At 38.9% G+C, this 20568-nt stretch overlaps 1 protein-coding gene across 3 annotated transcripts in view; it reads left to right on the forward strand.

Annotated features, from left to right (window-relative positions):
- The first annotated feature begins 5848 nt into the window (after positions 1-5848).
- LOC122078432 (peroxisome biogenesis protein 1) overlaps positions 5849-20568 on the forward strand; it is a 30813-nt gene continuing 16093 nt past the window's right edge. The window contains exons 1-8 of one of the 3 annotated variants that reach the window (XM_042644402.1): positions 5849-6198; positions 6736-6909; positions 7611-7710; positions 9060-9548; positions 15627-16376; positions 16955-17046; positions 19473-19546; positions 19745-19967. In XM_042644402.1, the coding sequence (XP_042500336.1) occupies positions 6004-6198; positions 6736-6909; positions 7611-7710; positions 9060-9548; positions 15627-16376; positions 16955-17046; positions 19473-19546; positions 19745-19967 (2097 nt within the window). In that variant the 5' untranslated portion in view covers positions 5849-6003. Of the gene's footprint in view, positions 6199-6735; positions 6910-7610; positions 7711-9059; positions 9549-15626; positions 16377-16954; positions 17047-19472; positions 19547-19744; positions 19968-20568 lie in introns of those variants that run through there. The other 2 variants (XM_042644401.1, XM_042644404.1) reach the window with 2 other exon arrangements.

Here is a 20568-nt window from a genome sequence, read left to right on the forward strand (position 1 = left end):
CTAGCTATCCTTACACTCAACTTCAACTACACCATATGCAATAGGAAAAATACCATTGTTCCTATCAACAGATATTGCACTCAACAGTACCCCTCCATACCGGCCCTTGAGGTGGCAGCCATCAAGACCAATGAACGGTCTACATCCTCTTAAGAAACCCTTCTTGCAAGCATCAAAACAGACAAACAATCTTTTAAAAATCGGATTATCTGACATACGATTCCTATTCTCAAACTGTAGCTTAAAAATACTCCCAACATCATTCTGAAGTACCAACCTACCATAAGCAGGTAGTTTTGCATATGATGTGGAATGGCTTCCTTCATTAATCTCTAGGGCAATCCTACGTGCCCTATACAGCTTGGTATAGTGGAACTGAAGACCGTATGTTTTCTGCATGTGATCAGCCATGGTCTCTATTTTCATTTCTGGTTGAACCTTCAGTTGTTGAAGAAGTTTCATTGCTATCCATCTAGATGTAGCAGACTTGTTCTTGGTTGCCTTAATACATGTATGAACTGGGTTATATGTCTTTACCATGTAGGTGATACCATCTGATATAGGTGAAGCATGTAATCTCCATGAACAATTTGGTGCTCTGCATATAACTGTAACTCTAGTTTGTTCATTTTTCAGTCTGATAATATCAAACCCCTCTTGTAGTATATACTCTCTCAAAGCTTCCCTGAAATGGTGCACATTTCCATATACATTACCTTCAGCAATCTTCACCTTGCTACCTTCACCCACATAGTTCTGTTCACCAAATTTGCCATAATACTCTCCAGATTCATATCCAGATAGGTCATCATCAATTGGATCCTCATCATTTTTCCCATACCCATCATTCTCTGTAGATTCAGAGTCATTCTGACCATCTTCTTTTTCACTTTCATCATCCCACTCGTCTTCGCTGCCAATTTTCCACTCTTCATCAGATCCAACCATAGAGTCATCCGAACATGCATTGTTGTTGCTAATAGCCCTGACAACCTCATCAGACACTCTCAGCCTCTTACCAGTAGCTTCACTTCTGCTACTAGCTCTTCCACTAGAAGTAGCAATGCTCACACACCTTGCAATGGTCTTNGAAACTGAAGTTCAATTGAAGCTTGAAGCTTGTGAGGCAGCCCAAAAATGTAGCCTCAATAGCATACCAGGGTGCTTTGCCTTCAGGTTTTGATATAGATGCCTACTGCAAATTCTTTGGTGAGCATAAGGGAAGATTGTGGAAATCACAACTGACAGCCCCTATACAACACATATGTTCAAATGTTATGACATGTAAATGAGTAATTCAAAATACATATAAAAAATGAAAAAAAGAAAAAAAGAGACAGAAAAGTATATGCCCCTATACCTTCTGTCTGTCTGACATGAATGTGAGTGACATATCATCACTGTCATCGAGTAGAGCATCTCGTAAATTATCCAAAAACCACGTCCAACTATCCTTACACTCAACTTCAACTACACCATATGCAATAGGAAAAATACCATTGTTCCCATAACAAGATATTGCACTCAACAGTACCCCTCCATACCGGCCCTTGAGGTGGTAGCCATCAAGACCAATGAACGGTCTACATCCTCTTAAGAAACCCTTCTTGCAAGCATCAAAACAGACAAACAATCTTTTAAAAATCGGACTATCTGACATACGGTTCCTGTTCTCAAACTGTAGCTTAAAAATACTCCCAACATCATTCTGGAGTACCAACCTACCATAAGCAGGTAGTTTTGCATATGATGTGAAATGGCTTCCTTCATTAATCTCTAGGGCAATCCTACGTGCCCTATACAGCTTGGTATAGTGGAACTGAAGACCGTATGTTTTCTGCATGTGATCAGCCATGGTCTCTATTTTCATTTCTGGTTGAACCTTCAGTTGTTGAAGAAGTTTCATTGCTATCCATCTAGATGTAGCAGAATTGTTCTTGGTTGCCTTAATACATGTATGAACTGGGTTATATGTCTTTACCATGTAGGTGATACCATCTGATATAGGTGAAGCATGTAATCTCCATGAACAATTTGGTGCTCTGCATATAACTGTAACTCTAGTTTGTTCATTTTTCAGTCTGATAATATCAAACCCCTCTTGTAGTATATACTCTCTCAAAGCTTCCCTGAAATGGTGCACATTTCCATATACATTACCTTCAGCAATCTTCACCTTGCCACCTTCACCCACATAGTTCTGTTCACCAAATTTGCCATAATACTCTCCAGATTCATATCCAGATAGGTCATCATCAATTGGATCCTCATCATTTTTCCCATACCCATCATTCTCTGTAGATTCAGAGTCATTCTGACCATCTTCTTTTTCACTTTCATCATCCCACTCGTCTTCGCTGCCAATTTTCCACTCTTCATCAGATCCAACCATAGAGTCATCCAAACATGCATTGCTGTTGCTAATAGCCCTGACAACCTCATCAGACACTCTAAGTCTCTTACCAGTAGCTTCACTTCTGCTACTAGCTCTTCCACTAGAAGTAGCAATGCTCACACACCTTGCAATGGTCTTGGTATCTTTACCTCCCCTAGCAGTAGCTGTAGCACAAGCAGTAGCACTTCCACTTCCACTACTATTAGCATCAGTAGTAGCTCTACACACAGCTATTTTTCCCTTGCTCTTACCAGGACCATCACCATATGGTTGTAGAGCCTGTTGACATTGTCCACTAGGTTCAACCTCAAGTTCACCATCTCTATCATTAACCAAACTGCTAGGGAACCGGTTAACTGTAAATTCATCGGTTGCAGACTTGCTGTGAATAATGTCATCCACATATATATTTATCATATCACAACTATGCAAGCCAAACAACTCATACACTGATGGATCATCTTTTACCTCCTTTATCTCATTGTTTGGTAGTATACACTTCGCTTGGAAAACTACATTATGACCCACAGGCACATGTGTGATGAGTTCATTGTAGATGTCATACACCATGTCCAAGTAGCCATATAAGTCTGGATCAACAATTTTAACTATAGTCTTCCCACTCCAATGGTATTCAATAGCACACTTAACATTCATTGCTAAAAAAAAAATGTGAAAACAGAGAAAATCAGTAACATTACTTAATACTCATTAGAATGGTAAACTTTTCATCAAAGATTTTAGATAATATACAAGTCAAAGCATTTATACATCCAAAAAAGAAATTTCCAAATCAAAATCAAGGACCAATCATAGCAATGCATAATACAGAGAACCTAATCATAGTAATTTTCAAATAACAACTATTTTCCCATATATTTTCTCATAACAAAATAATCTGGTTAAATCATCAATCCACACTTAACATAAATAATTGATCTTTTCTAACTTTCTTGAGGGATGAGGTTGTCATTTTGCCCTCTCTATCCGGCCGTATAATAAGATAATATATCGTGTTCAAGAGAGGGAGAGAATATGTTTTACAGCAGCAACAGAACGTAAGTCGATAGAAATCGTGAACCTCTGATGCAGGAACTATAAAACCTCTAGATGATTGAAGACTAATTCACAGATATGCTACTTGATCACACATTAAGCTGATATGAATGGGTCACATACTTACCTTAAAGGTTAGAAGAAAGAGAAAAAAAGAGGGGGGGGGAACCAATGGAAGTTCCATTTGGTTCTAGGAAGACTACAACAAGAAATTATTACTTCTACTATGGTTTCCTATTGGATCAGGGTATTGTTAACCCTACTGGTAAGGTTCTTACACACTGAACAGTGTCAAGTTCCCTTGGTTGGTGCCAAAAAAATTCAGTTCTGATCATGCTACCTGGAGGGCATTCAGATAACCACAGAGAAGGTTTGGCAATGTTTTAGAGCTCCAAAATGAAATAACATAATTGGTGCATTGAAAATGCTTTCAGTTGTATAGGGCCATTGTAGTAGAGCTCAAAAATGGAATACAAGGGCATTTCGATAGACACGTTTTCAGAGAAGCTTGTGAGCAGCAAGCACATGATAGAGAAGATAACAGAGGGCAATGGGTCTTTCGCTAGGAGGAATAACAGAGGGCAAGCACATGATAGAGAAGATAACAGAGGGCAAGCACATGATAAAGAAGACCTGTGAGGGCAATGGGCACCCACTTTCAATGTATCTTACCACGGCCGAGAAATGGTTTTCAGAATTTTTTTATAGTTAAAAGAAAACCAATTGATACCTAATACATTTTCTATCAGACTGTTTGTTAAAATTACCTAAAGAGTAAGGGAGAGAAAACTTGGAACGACAATCCAAACACATTTCACTGCATATAACAAACATTTCACAGGTCTTCTTCCAAAGAGCTCCAAGAAAAAAATTTACTTTTTTTTTTCCCCACTCCAAAGTGCATAAACCCTAGATTAACTTGACAAGAAGAACCCTAAATTAGAAAGGAAGAAGAAGAAACCGAACCCTACATACCTTGGGATAGAGGTTCGGACGCCGTAGGAGGGGAGAATCGCACGCCGGAGGAGGGTAGAATGGGATGCCGTAGGAGGGTAGAATCGCACGCCGGAGGAGGGTAGAATCGGATGCCGTAGGAGGGTAGAATCGCACGTCGGAGGAGGGTAGAATCGGACGCCGTAGGAGGGTAGAATCGCACACCGGAGGAGGGTAGAATCGGACGCCGTAGGAGGGTATAATCGCACGCCGGAGGAGGGGAGAATCGCACGCCGGAGGAGGGGAGAATCGCACGCCAGAGGAGGGTAGAATGGGACGCCGGTGGGTCTTCGTCTTCTTGTCCGACCGAGTGAGTGAGAGGAGTGAGCAGTGAGATGAGAGATGAGAGATGAGAGAGGAGAGATGTGAGATGGGTATGGGTTTAGAAGATAGGAAATAAGGGAGAGGGCAATATTGTCCTCTCACTCAGGGTGGGGGTATTTTGGGTATATTAGAAAAAAACTAACCGGTTTTCATTCATTTCTCACGGTTGGCTAACGGCAGGGCCCGATTTGAAAATTTTTGAATTTTTAGGGGGTGGCTTTGACGTTTCTAAAAGTACAGGGGGTGGCGTTGAATAACGACCGAAGTTCAGGGGGTGGCAATGCAATTTTCTCTAAATTCTTTAATTATCGGAGTAAAAATGTTGATGGAAACATTATCAAAGAAATCAAAATGTATTCTTAGAAAGGAGATTTATGACTGGAGAGTATAGTAGGCTTCTCATCCATTTCAAGAAATCAAGTAAGCTTGTCTTTGACCCTATTGTAAATAAAATAAAAAGGGAATAACTTTCTTACTACAAGCCCACAACCATTGGTGTGGCGTGGAAATTCATCCCCCAAATTGACCATGTAAAAATCCCTCTCTTAAATAAAGAATAGAATTTATATTTCAAAGATTCCCTTATTATCATAAGTTACAAGAACCATGTTAATAAAACCATCGGAGAGGGATAGGCATGCCACACCAATGGGGACACGAGATGGGGTATCATACAGGAGGGGTAGGACCATTCAGTGTTTGCTAGTGTATGGCATGTGGGCGGTATACCTATCTTTCCTTAGAACCAATTAGCATGCTATTGATTTTTATATGAGAAAGGGTTCTTTGAGCAAACACGGTAAGATGGAATCTCCCATACCTTCATTTGGCCCGTATGCCCCTACCCTTATATTCATTCGTGGTTCGATCACCATTTCTACGTATCAGTCATTCAACCTAGCCGGAGCCAGGGGGTGGCAGATATCCTGTGGGAGTGTAGGAGGTGAAATGACCAGTCTGCCCTCATGAAAGCAGATACGCTGCTCCGCAATGTGCAGGGGCCACGCTGACTTTCAACGCAGCGATGATGCAATAGTAAACCTCGAGACTCGAGACACAAAAATTTCAGTTACGCTCGCTTTATCCGCTTCCCGTAAACTGCCACATCGTCGCAGAGAGCGGGTGCGTAGGTTAACCGCAATTCGCATCTCTCTCTCTCTCTCTCAATTAAAACTAAGGCATCAATCCTTATTCGATGGATTGGGAGTGTCAGAAGCTCCGATAAACATTTCAACATGGAGTTTGAGGTGAAGGCCGCGGCAGGGATTGAGAGCTGCTTCGTCTCTCTCCCTATCTCATTCATCCAAACCCTTCAATCCACTCGTGGAGGCTTTCTCCCTTCTCTTCTCGCGCTTGAGCTCCGTTCTACCGACAACCGTTCCTGGCACGTATCCTGGTCTGGCTCCGCTTCGAGTTCTTCAGCGATTGAGGTACTGTAGTTCCACTTGAATTATTCATTTAAAACGCGATTAGTGCTCTGAATTATAGTGAAAGTGATAATGAAATTACGAACTGCTTGTAGATTCCATAATAACAAGATGACATGTTTGTAACTTTGAGCCCCTCTCCTTTTTCATTTGCTCCTGAAACTGGACCAATGATGGGTGTCCTTCCAAACCTATCTGTCTGCCATTGCAACTTTTGACATTTGGATGAATTCGTAACCTTCATGGCTGAACATTAAGATTTCTTTAATATATAATGTATTGTTGTACCAATATATAATAGATAATTTATTGGAGTTTCTGAAAATTAATGACCTCATAGTTTCTGTATAAAACATGTACAGACTATTAGTGACTGCCAACATAAATTTCTCATAAGACCCAAATTTGGGTGTACATAGGTTGTGTTCTAATCTTTTGGTTTGCATCACATGCCCTTACCCATTTCAGTTATTTATGGTTTGTTTTCCTTATTACTCACTCTCTTGTATTTGATTGAAATTTTCTATGCCTTTGATCCAGGTTGCTCAACAATTAGCTGAGTGCATATCTCTACCAGATCATTTGATGGTGCAAGTGAGAGCCATTTCTAACTTGCCGAAAGCTACATTAGTTATGATAGAGCCCAATACTGAGGATGATTGGGAGGTTTTGGAGCTCAACTCGGAGCTTGCAGAGGCGGCTATTTTGAAACAGGTACCTCAAATTCGGTTTATCAACTGATTTATGCAGTACCAGTGGCCAAATCGATCTTTAATAGCGTTATTTAACTGTTAGGTACTGCTCAATTCAGTTGGGTGTCTCTTGTATCATATAGAGGTTTGCTCTCGATTTTCTTTGGCTTTGGGTGGGCTCAGGCTTGCTGGGCCAAACTTGCACCCCTCTTTTTATTCAACTCATTTGAATGTTGGGGCCATTTCAGATGTTTAGTTCTCCTATTTGACTTTTTGGTAAAGGAGAGTCTTAAAGAAATCAAGTTTAAGTGGATTTTGTTACTTACATTTTGCACCTTTCGGTTAGTTTTCTTTTGTTTGTTGATTTATTCTAAGAGGATATCTAGTTGTTTAATTAAGGAAGTTGTCTTAAAGGTGTAAAATGCTTAGTCTAAAAACAGAGGTCAATTAGAATTGGTAAAGTCATGGTCAATGCATATTTCTGTAATCTGATTATTTTTAATTAATGGACTATGGCTATTGTTTTGGATAATAAATGGATCTCTACACTCATGGTTTAATGGGCAAGCTGTATAGATGTTCATGTTGAGCAGATTTTCCTTTCCCTCTTCTTTTTCTGATTTGATTTTACGAATCAGATAATTTATCTTCTTCAAATTGTTTATTTTCATTTATGCTGCAAACATGAGAAACTTCACAGAAGCTTCCTTTTACCATATGCAGGTTGGTATTGTGTATGAAGGGATGCGATTCCCCTTGTGGTTGCACGGCCGCAATATCATAGTGTTTCTCGTGGTTTCAATGTTTCCTGTGAAATCGGTAGGTAAGATAATACTATGGCATCCTACTTCATGTTGATGTACAATGATACTCTATATGCATCTTCTTCTTCTTCTTCTTTTTTTTTTTTAATGGGAGGGTATAGACTATAGATTAATGTCTCTTTTGACTATTAAGAAAGAAAAAGAGATGTTAAGCCTGGAACTTCTTCTATTTCAATTATGAAATTCATGTTTTTCTCATAGTGGTATTGAATACCCCCCAAAAAAAAAATATTATTTCCCCTTATGGCATTTGGGAAATTGTTTCTACTAAGGTGCTCACATTTATCTGAAAAATTGTCTGAAGAAAAGCTACGAGAAGTTTGTGATTGTAATGTATTTTAAAATTATTTGTATAAAAGTAAGTTGGGTGATGGATTGGCTTGGTGGTGGATGTAATGCATGTAGGACACTTTGGCTTGACCGATCTATATGGTACGTCAGTTAGACAGCCGGTACCTTATTATAGTATGCCGTTATAAGCCTGTGGCTGATTTGTAGTGGTGCGTCAATAATTAGCCATAACCAGTCAATCTTTTTGCATGGATCCTCGCGCTCGTCCTTGCTTGGAATCTCCATGTAGCGGACCCCATTAAGTTGGGATAAGGTTTTGTTGTTGTTGTTGTTGTTTTATAAAATCTCTTTTCAAAGTTCATACCATGGTTTTACAAAAAAAAAAAAAAAAAAAAAAAAAAAAGTTCATACCATGGTGTAAAAAAATCAGTTCTTTGGTGTTTATATAGTAAAATGTTTGGGGACAATGTGATTGTAGAGATCATGTATTTGGATTAACTCAGGGACTCATCACCTTAGGAAAAGACCCACTTCCACAAGCCTAAACTTGTGTGGATGTCTCCCCAGTGTTGGATGAGGCTCTGCTCTCCGTGTGTGATCCACGAGATCGGCATGCATTCCATCAATTCCAAGATTCAAGACAAGAAGTAAAATCAAGCATCAAGATCTTAATCTTGAATCATATTACTGGCATTATTTATTGCATTTATGGTAGCAAAAACATGACAATTAAAGCTCTCTATTCACCAGTAGCCATGGTTTAAGATACCGGAATCAGTCTTGGGATCGGCCTGTATCGGTCTAGATCGGACAGAAATATCCCTGGTTTTCATTTAGAAACGTTTTTTTTATACCTTTTTACCCTTCGTCCCTACCAATCCACCAACATGGGATCGCCCGAGGATCGGGATCGGCCTCAGCTGATACCAATCCAATCCAGCCGATTCTGCCTGATCTGATCTGATTCCTTAAACCATGCCAGTAGTAGAGAAAATATTTTGATCTTTATGTTGGTTATTTCTTAGTCATTACTGATTCTTTTGGTTTTGTTTTGTAGTGCAACTTGTGCCAGGAACTGAAGTTGCAGTTGCACCAAAGAGGCGCAAGAAAACTATGGATACCTGCCAAGATTCTAACATAAAATCATCAAACAAGGAGCAATCAATGACAAAGGCATTATTTCGTGTTCAAGATCCAGGAAGGATATCTGTCCACAGATGTGAGGTCAATGGTGTTGAGCTGGGTGTTGTGCTCACTTCTGCTGTTTTTGTTCATCCAGAGACTGCTAAAAGTGCATTGTTTCATAACTTTCAGCTGGTTATCATATTTCCTAGATTACCACCAAGCCAGAATAAGAAGACTCAAAAAAGAAATAACCTGAAAAAATGGAGTTCAGTGGCAAAGGAAGAAAACCATGAGATGCTGATTGACAAGGAAGATTCTAGACATTTAATTGTTCATCTGTTACTTTCAGATTCAGTGGCCAAAGGACATATAATGCTTCCTCTGTCCCTTCGTCTGTATTTAAGAGCAGAACTACATTCTTGTAAGTATGTTTTGCAAGAATCTTATTCAGATCAGAACAGGCTCCAATTTCCAATTTCTTGTTTAGCATATCATGTACTCTTCATCACTGGATTTTGTGTTTTGATTTTGTATGGAGCAGAAATTTGCAAGTAAGTAATGGTGGCTAAGGACCAAAGAAAATAAATTTTGGTCATAGAAATAAATTAATAGCATGTTTCCTTGAATGATGCCCATTCATTATTGGACCTTGTTTGAACCGGATATTGATTTTACTCACAAGTCACGATATGCTTCTTGTTACCAGGTTTTTATCTTGCTGTACTTTACTTTAACATGAGCCGAGTGCATTCTTTAATGAAATGGATTCGACAACCACCAATCCCCAAAAAAGCTATGCAATACACCTCAAGAACTGTACAAAAAGAGTTCTCTCTACAAAATTCTTCTTTAGTCAGTTGTAATTATGTATTTAACCTATATTTTCCATCTTAAATTTCTCACAATTGCGTGCCCCAAAACCACCTATTCTTAGGTGATGCAGATCCGGATCCCAAGGACTGAAATCGGATCGCTTAGGGCCCACTTAGACATTCGATAAAACAAAGGCAATAACCAATGATAGGTTGTATTGAAATAAAGCTTCAACTAAATGGCAGAAGTGTAATTAAACTCAAGTTTCCAATGAAGGTGGCAGTTTTGTAAATAAATGGAACTTTAGAAGGGAGTGGCAGACTTGTAATTAGATGGAACTAAAGGCCTAGGCTACAATATGCTAGTAAAAGGGTAATTTAGGACTAGGGAGAAAATAGGACAGCAGATTAAAAGAAATAAAGAGTGAGGGTAGTATGGAAAAACAACAATAATGGTGCTAAACAATAAAGAAAAAGAGAAAAAACCTCTTTTCTTCTTCTTCTTGCTGTAAGAACCAGAAACCAGCAGAGGGCTTGCTGGTCTACGAGTGCCGTTACCCTTCCGAAAAGAACCCAATCGGCCAGAACTTTTAAAAGGAGTATTTTGACTCCTAATCTTCTTGATTGTAACCAGCAGCAGTTCGATTCACCCACCAGCTATGGAGATTGAAACTCTGAAATCAAATCTGAGCGGCAGATTCAGGTAATCAGAGAGTTGCAGGTCTTGTTTCTCACAATAGGGGAATCAATAGGAGCCAAGGGTCTAGGGTTCAGGTCGCTTATGTGAGGGCTTCCTTCGATCACAACTTCGACCCAAACAGATCTCACACAAGAGAGCTTGAAGCACTTCAGTAGTGCTCCAACTATCGGCCAGAAACAAGGTATCTGAGATCAGAAAATTTAACAGCAGGAAAAATAAGAAAGGATTGAGAGGAAGAAGAAGAGAAGAAGGGAAAAAGAGAAGATTTCAGAGGGGGAGGAAATTGGGAATCCAATAGCCATGGGTCACACCCAATATTCTCAATCAAGATTAATTCTTCAAAAACTAAAACTGAGATCCTCCATCCATTACATGATTAATATAAAGAAAAAAATCAAACAATTAATGGAAACTACTTGAAAATGGAAACTAATCTTCATAGCAACTAAAATAAAAATCCAATCTAAATTAAAATACTATCAAACTGATTCTAGCTCTAAAAAGGAAAGGAATAGGAATCAAATCGAAGAGAATATCTCAAGCCCAAAGCCCAACGCCCAAAGCCCAACGCCCAACTGCATCAACTCTCTTGGTCTTAAAAGAACTCGACTCCGGCGCGTTAGGTCGTGCTCCCAAGATACCCTTGTAAGTTGCTCGTTGATGATGTGGCACGTATCTCGAAGCAGAAGATGGAACATAACACCAAGAGGATGGGGAGTGGGCTGACGTGTCACTGGAGAAGGAGTCAGTCGACGACGTGGCATGTCTGATAATGCATGTGGCCTCATTAAGTATATACGACCTCATTGCTTCACCTTGATGGTGTTTCATGCGCCATCATAGCGAATGCCTGCATGTCGCTGCCAAGGTCGCCCTAGAAGAATGTCGTAGTGCGCCAATGGGGTGACCAAACAGGTGACATGGTACTGTAACGGCCCAAACTGTAAGTGTACTCGAACAACTATAGTGGCCTTTTCTTGAGCTGTGGGTCCTAAATCTCACACGTGGATCTTCTTGAAAAGCTACTTCTGTGGAAGGTTGTATGTTCGAACAAACTCACCAGATATAAAATTTGCTTCTGCCCCAGTATCAACAACTGCATGAACATTAGTAGGGTCGGAGCCGTGCAGGAGAGTACCCTTCTGTCTGAAAAGAGGAGCCTTGTCAACTAGTCTGTTTGAAAATGATGAGAGACTAGGTGAATGAGCTTCTACATCCTCATCACCATAGTCAAACATATCATCTTCCTCAAGGGGATAAGGATATAAAACAGACTCATCTTTAATCTTCTCTATCAGTTGCTTCTCTACTGCATTCACAGAACGAGTCATGTTGGGACACTTGTTGGAGTAGTGATCCTTCTCGCCACAACAATGGCATCTGATGTTCTTCAAGCCATCACTGTCCTTGTTGAACTCTGACATTTTTTCTTCAACTCTGCGAGCTTCAGGCTTCTTTTCCTCCATACGTGGTGGAGGTCTATAAACTGAAGAAGTCTTGAGCGTACCCTTCCAATAAATGGACTTCTCTTCAGCTGTCTTTTCATGAGCCACTGCCACATCAACGGACCTGAAATCAGTGTTAGTCAACTCGAGTCGGATTTCAGTACTTAGCCCATTATATATCGCATCACCCGTTGCTGGTCTGTTTCCTGAAGTCGACACCTTGAAGATAGTTTGTGGAACTCAAGGGTGTAGGAATCCATATCCTTGTTATCTTGTTTCAAGTTAAGCAGTTTATGGAACATTACCTTCTCATAATTAAGAGGAACAAAATTTTCAGTCAGAATTTGCTTCATGACCTCCCAATTGGTAACTAGTCCAAGTCTTCTGACAAACCTTGCATGCAGTACTTCATCTCACCATGAACATGTATACCCAATAAACTTGGTGATGATGAATTCACACTTTTTCTCGTCTGGAAGAGACTTACATGCAAAAATCCTCTCAATTTTGGTAAGCCAGTCAAGAAATTCCATAAGTCCCTTTTCACCACTGAACTCTGGAACCTCAACTTTGATGCCATAATCTCTGTCAAAAAATTGCCGGGTAACATCTTGGGGTATAACAGGATCACGTTGCACTCGGTGATGTGTGTCTTCAATCTGTAGGGCATTAAATTGAGGAGCTGGTGTAGATGGTCCTTCATCGACTCGCGTTTCAGACTTTTGTATAAAGGCAAGAATCTTAGCGAGGGCACCTTGAGTCTCGTCCATGAACTTGTCATATTTTGCCTCATTCTTCTCAACCCTGGGCATTAGTTTCCTTTTGGTTCTCAAGTACCTGACGATACAACTTGTGCAACTCAGCATTAGTGATGTGACCTGTCATGGTTAGAGAGGGCGGGAAATTTACTCTGATATGACTTGATGCTGATCCGGATTCCAAGGACTGAAATCGGATCGCTTAGGGCCCACTTAGACACTCAATAAAATAAAGGCAATAACCAATAACAGGTTGTATTGAAATAAAGTTTCAACTAAATGGCAGAATTGTAATTAAACTGAAGTTTCCAATGAAGGTGGCAGTTTTGTAAATAAATAGAACTTTATAAGGGAGTGGCAGACTTGTTATTAGATGGAACTAAAGGCCTAGGCTACAATATGCTAGTAAAAGGGTAATTTAGGACTAGGGAGAAAATAGGACAACAAATTAAAAGAAATAAAAAGTGAGGGTAGTATGGGAAAGCAACAATAATGGTGCTAAACAATAAAGAAAAAGAAAAAAAAACCTCTTTTCTTCTTCTTCTTCTTCTTGTCGTAAGAACCAGAAACCAGCGGAGGGCTTGCTGGTCTACGAGTGCCGTTACCCTTCCGATAAGAACCCAATCGGCCAGAACTTATAAAGGGAGTATTTTGACTCTTAATCTTCTTGATTGTAACCAGCAGTAGTTCGATTCACCCACCAGCTATGGAGATTGAAGCTCTGAAATCAAATCTGAGCGGCAAATTCAGGTAATCAGAGTTGCAGGTCTTGTTTCTCACAATAGGGGAATCAATAGGAGCCAAGGGTCTAGGGTTCAAGTCGTATATGTGAGGGCTTCCCTCGATCACGGCTTCGACCCAAACAGATCTCACACAAGAGATCTTGAAGCACTTCAGTAGTGCTGCATCTATCGCACAGAAACAGGGTATCTGAGATCAGAAAATTTAACCGCAGGAAAAATAAGAAAGGATTGGGAGGAGGAAGAAGAAGATAAGAAGGGGAAAAGAGAAGATTTCAGAGGGGGAGGAAAGTGGGAATCCGATAGCCATGGGTCACACCCAAAATTCTCAATCAAGATTAATTCTACAAAAACTAAAACTGAGTTCCTCCATCCATTACATGACTAATATCAAGGAAAAAAATCAAACAATTAATGGAAACTACTTGAAAATGGAAACTAACCTACATAGCAACTAAAATAAAAATCCAATCTAAATCAAAATACTATCAAACTGATTCTAGCTCTAAAAAGGAAAGGAATAGGAATCAAATCGAAGAGATCTCAAGCCCAACGCTTAACTGCATCATTAGGTTTGGACAAGGCATATAAACTGGATCCATCTAGGTTTTATAAATCTCTCTTTTCCTTTTGCACCATTTGGATTAGTGAGTAGCAGCTGTAGCCATGAACTATGTTCCATGCCTGTCTGACTCATCCTTTGGAGAACTACCTCTCAGGCACTTTGATGCAGGAAAATGAAAAAAGTGAGCTTATTTTAGTGGAAGTAAACCTTGGGTTAGGTTACATATGTGATGGGCCTTCGGTTCAAGGAGTTTTTGTTGTAATAGGCCACTTTGATGGGCCTAAACTAAGAGTAGGAGCTAGGAATATAAGATCTGTCAAGTAGGATTAGTTTGGTTCAGATATGTGGGGTTATTTGAGTCCTTTTTTCTGTTTTTAAAGTTTGCTATGTCAAGTCTTAGAATCATTAGGAATAAGTTATGGGCCTAAACTAAGAGTAGGAGCTAGGAATATAAGATCGGTCAAGTAGGATTAGTTTGGTTCAGATACGTGGGGTTATTTGAGTCCTTTTTTCTGTTTTTAAAGTTTGCTATGTCAAGTCTTAGAATCATTAGGAATAAGTCTAGATATTTCAGAGTCCTAGTTAGGAGAGGTTGCATAATGTCTATTAGGTTTCACTCTAATCCCATGGACTCTGGAGCTGTGCATGATGATTGGAGGAGATCTTTTATGAGACGAGGATTATTCGAGAGCTTGGTGACAAGGTCAGTAGAGGTGGGTGAGAAGTTTCGCATGATAGTCCTAGGTGTTGAGTAGTTTGGGGAAATTTATGTTGAGGAAGTGTAAAATCCATGACAAATTGGGGTTGGGGGTAATGGTCTGCATGATTGGAAGATGGAGTTATTGAAATTTGAAAATGTCACTTGGCAAGGGAATAGAATTTCTTCCCTGTTGGGGCAGAGATCCAAATCTTCCTGGTTCTTCCTTCTCATCACTTCTTTAGTTCTTGCTATCTTAGAGTTTTTTTTTTTTTGGGGGGGGGGGTTGGGTGTGTGCGGGGCCAATGGGGAGCAGTCGCTGGATTTCGTTGGTGAGTTGGTTTGGGTTTTTTCCCATTTGGGGTGGTCGTTTGTATTGAATATTGAGTTCTTGGTGTTTTGGTCTTGTTTCAGGTGGTGAGTTTACTGTTCTTTGTCTTGATTGCTGGGTGCCTTCGTTTTGAAGACTCTAGGTTGGTGTGATTCTAAGTTGGGCTTTCTGGAACTTGAATCAGCTCATGGAATGGTGCATATTTTCCTCAAATATGGCGCTTTCTTTGGGTACCTTGGCCTCGCATAGGTGCTATTTCACCGGGAAACTTCCATGACAACAATGTTCCATATGATGCTTTGTTGTTATGTCTTGAGATTAATGACTATATAGTATTGCATTGCTCATCACACAAATTGAATTTTCTTTCTCAAATACTTTATGGTTCATCCATGCTTTCAATGTTGTGATTATCAATTCTTTTTATTTAGTAAGTTACTAATGTTTGCAGGGGTTTGTGTAAGAAGTTGCGACCTTAATCCAAAGAAGGATGCTTCTTTATTCAGTCTTTCACCTTGCCGGTTTAAGTTTCCTGGGAAGGATAAGACCCTCAAGGACATTAGTTTGTTCGATAGCAACACAAAATTTAAAACTAGATCCATACCTTTGGGAACTAGTTTGACTGATGATGCAAATATAATGGACTGGTCAACTCATGAAGAGTTAATCACTACTCTTTCTGGTAGTCCCCCTAATTGTGAAAGTCAATGGGCTGCTTCTCAGTCTCCTATTTCAAAACGGCAACGTAGTCTTCTCCAGGCATGGTTTATTGGGCAACTCAAAGCAATTGCATTAAATACAGGAATGAATGTCAGTTCATTGAGTTTAGGAAATGAAACCTTGCTTCACTTTGAAGTAATGGGTTATAAAATTGGAAGCAATGGAAATGAAAAGGCTTTAACTGAAGGTCCTTTAGATAAAAGCAAAATGGCTAAAGAACATCCAGTTGAACTCGTATACCTCTTGACTACATCAGAAGAACTTTCTCATAGAGGTAAGCTTGGGATGTATGAGCTTACTTTCAAAGAGGAAAAGAAAAGCGTTGATAACCTTGAAGGATTGGAATTGTCCTTTGAAAAGTTGGATTTGGGTGATCCTTTACTTCTTCATTCTGTCAAAGAGAGGACATTTGCTAAAAATTCAGATTTGACAATTTCTTCCTTGAGCTGGATGGAGACTGCCTGTTCTGACATTCTGAATCGTAGGTATTTTCTATCATATAGTATGGTAATACTAGATGTCTTACTTATTGGTTCTCAATTTATATGAATGGTCATGTACTCTGCAAGTCTAATCATTCTTTTTTGGTATTTATATATACGAGGACGTCTGGGGTTTCTGCGGGGACCTAAAAGGGACAGTCTATTGTGTTCATATGTGGATGCATGATGCATGATGCATGTGTCAAGGTTTGGATGATTTGGGAGATCTTCCAAGCGAAAGAAATGAACTGTTTTGATGGTTGTAAGTTGGAACTGTCTGATCTGCAACTTTTTCCTCCTTCCTTTGCCAGTAAAGATGAGGATAGTGAATGGTCCATGAAGAAATAAAAAGCCTTAAAAAAAAAAAAAAAAAAAAAAAAGAAGCAGATATGATAACTATGGCCAGCCTATGAGATTGGTCTATGGCATTGGAAAATTTCAAGATGCATCCTGTTAAAAAGAGGATCCCAACCTTGACGGGTGCTACATGTACAAGTTTTGGTGATGGTAGACTGTCCCCTTTTACTCTCTGCCAGGGACCTTGGATTTCCCCATATATCTATATTTTTCCATTCAGGTTTGACTCTGCTATTATCTCCAACTACTGGAAAGCTTTTTAGTTCTTTCAATCTTCCTCGGCCTGGACATATTCTCATATATGGACCTCCTGTGAGTTCATCCTTTGGATTTGATGGTTCCTTGCTAGTTATTTTTAGTTGTTTCCATTAATGCTGAAGACTTAATATCGTGCTGTGGATTTTTGTTTTTGGGCTTATTTATTTATTTATTCTTATTTTTAATGCATATTCCACAACTTATACATGTGATTAGTTTTTTTTTTTTTTGGGTGAATAAATAAATACCAAAGGAAGGAAAAAAAGGGGGAGGGGGAAATACAAACCCTTAAAGGCACAAAATGCCCCGAGGGAAGAAGGAGAAGAAAAAAGGGAGGGGGATACAAGCCCTAAAGAGGGAACCCAAATAGGGGAACGAAACCCATACCAAAAGCAGGAAGCCATGGCTCAAAATAAAACAATCCCTCTAACAGGGAAAGCTCTAAAGGAAAGATAAACAGCAACCCAAATAGCCTCAAGACTATTTTCTTGTTGACGAACAACTACCCAAACCCTTAAAGGCACAAAATGCCCCATTTGATTAGTTTTTATTCATTGTTGAAACTTTATTTTTTGTATTCCAGAATTTACTTTTTACTTTATATAGTGATGGTGGTGGCCTATGTCTTGAGATTATACTCGACAACTTTTAGATTCCTGTCTCCTGTTTTGCTTAACCTTTATGGGTGCCTAAAAGTTCCCAATTTCATTCATGGCATCTGAAGAAATGAAATGATTTTATGTTGAATAGACATGGAATTACTTCTTGTCTCCAACTCAAATGTTTATTTTCTTTAGTAAAATATCTCATTCTAAGTAAAAAACATGAAAGCAATCTGGGTTCAGCCGGAATTGGGGGCATCTTTAGATATCATGAAGGTATGCAATACTTGTATTCTCAGGTCCTACTGGCTGATGTGATTCAGTCACTGCTCAGGTGAAAGCAACTATTCAAGGCCTAGATGTTGCCTTATTGAGGGTTGGTCCATGTAATCATCTAAGGGAACTCTATGTTGATGGGTTGATGGCTTCAAGCATCATCAGGGGAGCTGTTTGATGCAGGTAAAACAAAATAGGCTGGATTAGGACTCTACACGGTCAGTCCTGTTTTTGAGTCAGTTTCCTTCATTATTTTACATTTTAGTCAGTTTAAGTTACCTTATTAGTCAGGATTCGTTTACTCCTTTCCGTTCTAGTGTTTCAGTTTGTTTTTGAGTCTTCTATATGAGTTTGTAAGAGGGTCCAGCCCATACGTCGAAACTTGTATTTTGGTCTGGTTTCGGCCAGGCAGCAATGATCGAAATAACTGAAATTTCACTGAAACAGTGCATTTTTTCCGTGAGTTTTGGCTGGCCATTTTGGGGGCAAACAGGTGAAATGACCAAAATTTTCAACTGAATGACCAATTTTTTTGCCAAAACAGTGCATTTTTGTCTACAATGTAGACATGACCGAAATCTTGGCAAAACACTGAAATTTCGACTAAAATTGTCCCGAATTTCACTGAGATTTCAGCGAGTTTTTGAACCACAGCCTTGTACTTGAATTTGATTGATGAGATTTTGGCTTGAGCCATTTCTTTATTCTGCGAGATTCAGATTTGCTGCGAGTGTGAAGCCAATTGTGGGTGGTGGGATGCTTAGTGATATCTTCTTATTTATTCATCTTTCTCCATCAATACTCTTAAGTAAGATACATTCACAACTCCTAATCTAATCATCGGATTTACTTGACATTCTGATATCTTGTTTGATAGCCTAAGAACTGTTGTTAACCAGAATCTTCCCTCTATCAGTTCATTGTTTACTGAGATATCTGAGTTCCTAGTTTCTAGGATCTTTAGTTACTAATTCTGTAACATTGCTGATTCTTGAGATCCATCCATCGGATCGAGCCCATATTTTGAGGTTTTGTTCTTAATCATGAGACTGACCTTCAACGAGAGTTTGAGCCACATCTATTAATTTGATCTCAAGTTATTAAATCCTCTTTAAATCTGGTTATTTCATATTCACTGTGATTCTGGAAATTATCTTTCTGAAACCTAACCCTTTAGGCTTCGAGAAACCCATCACTATTTGCCTTTGATTATGAGAGCTAGATCTTTATGTGCTTAGTGAAAATTTTCATTTGTTTGGAGGTTGAGGTCGGTAATGTCTTAGCATATGTGTTGGCTAAAATGGGGCTCTAGACAAACCTTGTATTTGGCTCCTTATCCCATTGTGTAGCAGTGTAGCCCCTTTTGTAGGTTCTTGGCCTTTGCTGGCTGTTGTTGTTGTTACTGTTTTTTCAGGCATTGTCCTACAATGCTTCTCTTGTGTAGCCCTTTTGTAGCTTCTTGGCCTTTGCTGACTGTTGTTGTTATTGCTGTTTTTCTTTTTAGCATTGTTCTACAGTTTCTTCTAACTTAGCTGTAAACTTGAGAATTTTTTAAAAGCATACCTAATCAAGTCTTGAGAATTATTGAATTTTATTTGTTAGGGTTGTGGGAAAACATCTTTAGCCAGGGCAGTTTCCAAATCTCTCGAAGAGCATGAAGAGATCTTAGCACACATGTATGGAACTTTATTTAAATTTCTCTATGTCTATATCATTTCTTCATATACAACTTAATTGAGATGTGTTACCAAAATCTTCGTATCTCGTGTCAAATTTTATCCCATGATGTGCATTAGTACATCTTTCTGATCTACTATGTTATAAGAGGAAGTAACTTTCAGTAGATTTTCTCTGATTGGACTTTTTATCTGCAGAATTTTTATCAGTTGTTCCAGTCTTGCTCTTGAGAAGGCCTCAAGCATTCGTCAAACACTTTCTGGATATATATCTGAAGCTCTTGACCATTCACCTTCTCTTGTATTCTTGGATGATCTTGATAGTATTTTTTCATCGTCTTTAGAATCCGAGGGATCTCAACTTTCTGCTTCAACTACTGCACTTGTGGAATTTCTTACGGATATTATGGATGAGCAAGGGGTAAAATTTCCAGTCTAAATTGTTCATCTAACATTTTACTGAAACAGTTGGTAGTAAGATCTCAAATACAATATGCTTGCCACCATAGTTGTCACGGCGCCAAGGCGAACCAAGGCGGTGGAGGGTTGTCTAAGCGCTTAGGCAAGAAGGCGCACACCTTGAGGCGAACAATTGTTATTTTTTATTTTTCCTATTTTCTAACATTATTTAGTAAGCTATATATACCTTGTATCATAAAAAATCAAGATTAAGCAACATCAAGTCATTAAAAATCAACATTTAGCCATATTAAATCATGAAAAATTAACATTAAGTCATATTAAGTTATAAAAAATCAAAATTTAGAGAAATGCTCTGGTTCTATAATAAGTTTGACTGGTCAAATGATATTATTTTTACATGAGACTTTTTTGTATCAGTTATAATATAAAATCAGCTTTCCAACAAGTCTAAGATTATTTAAATCTGAGTTGTAATGACAAAGTTATGTTCTGGTCAAACTTATTTTTAAGTGCGCGAATGCTGTTAAAATCACCTAAATGAAAATAATTTTATGGATATCAAAAAAAAAAAAATTTTTTTACCGGACTTTTGGTTTTTA

The sequence above is a fragment of the Macadamia integrifolia genome, chromosome 5 (genome assembly GCF_013358625.1).
Source record: "Macadamia integrifolia cultivar HAES 741 chromosome 5, SCU_Mint_v3, whole genome shotgun sequence".
Classification (NCBI taxonomy): Eukaryota; Viridiplantae; Streptophyta; class Magnoliopsida; order Proteales; family Proteaceae; genus Macadamia; species Macadamia integrifolia.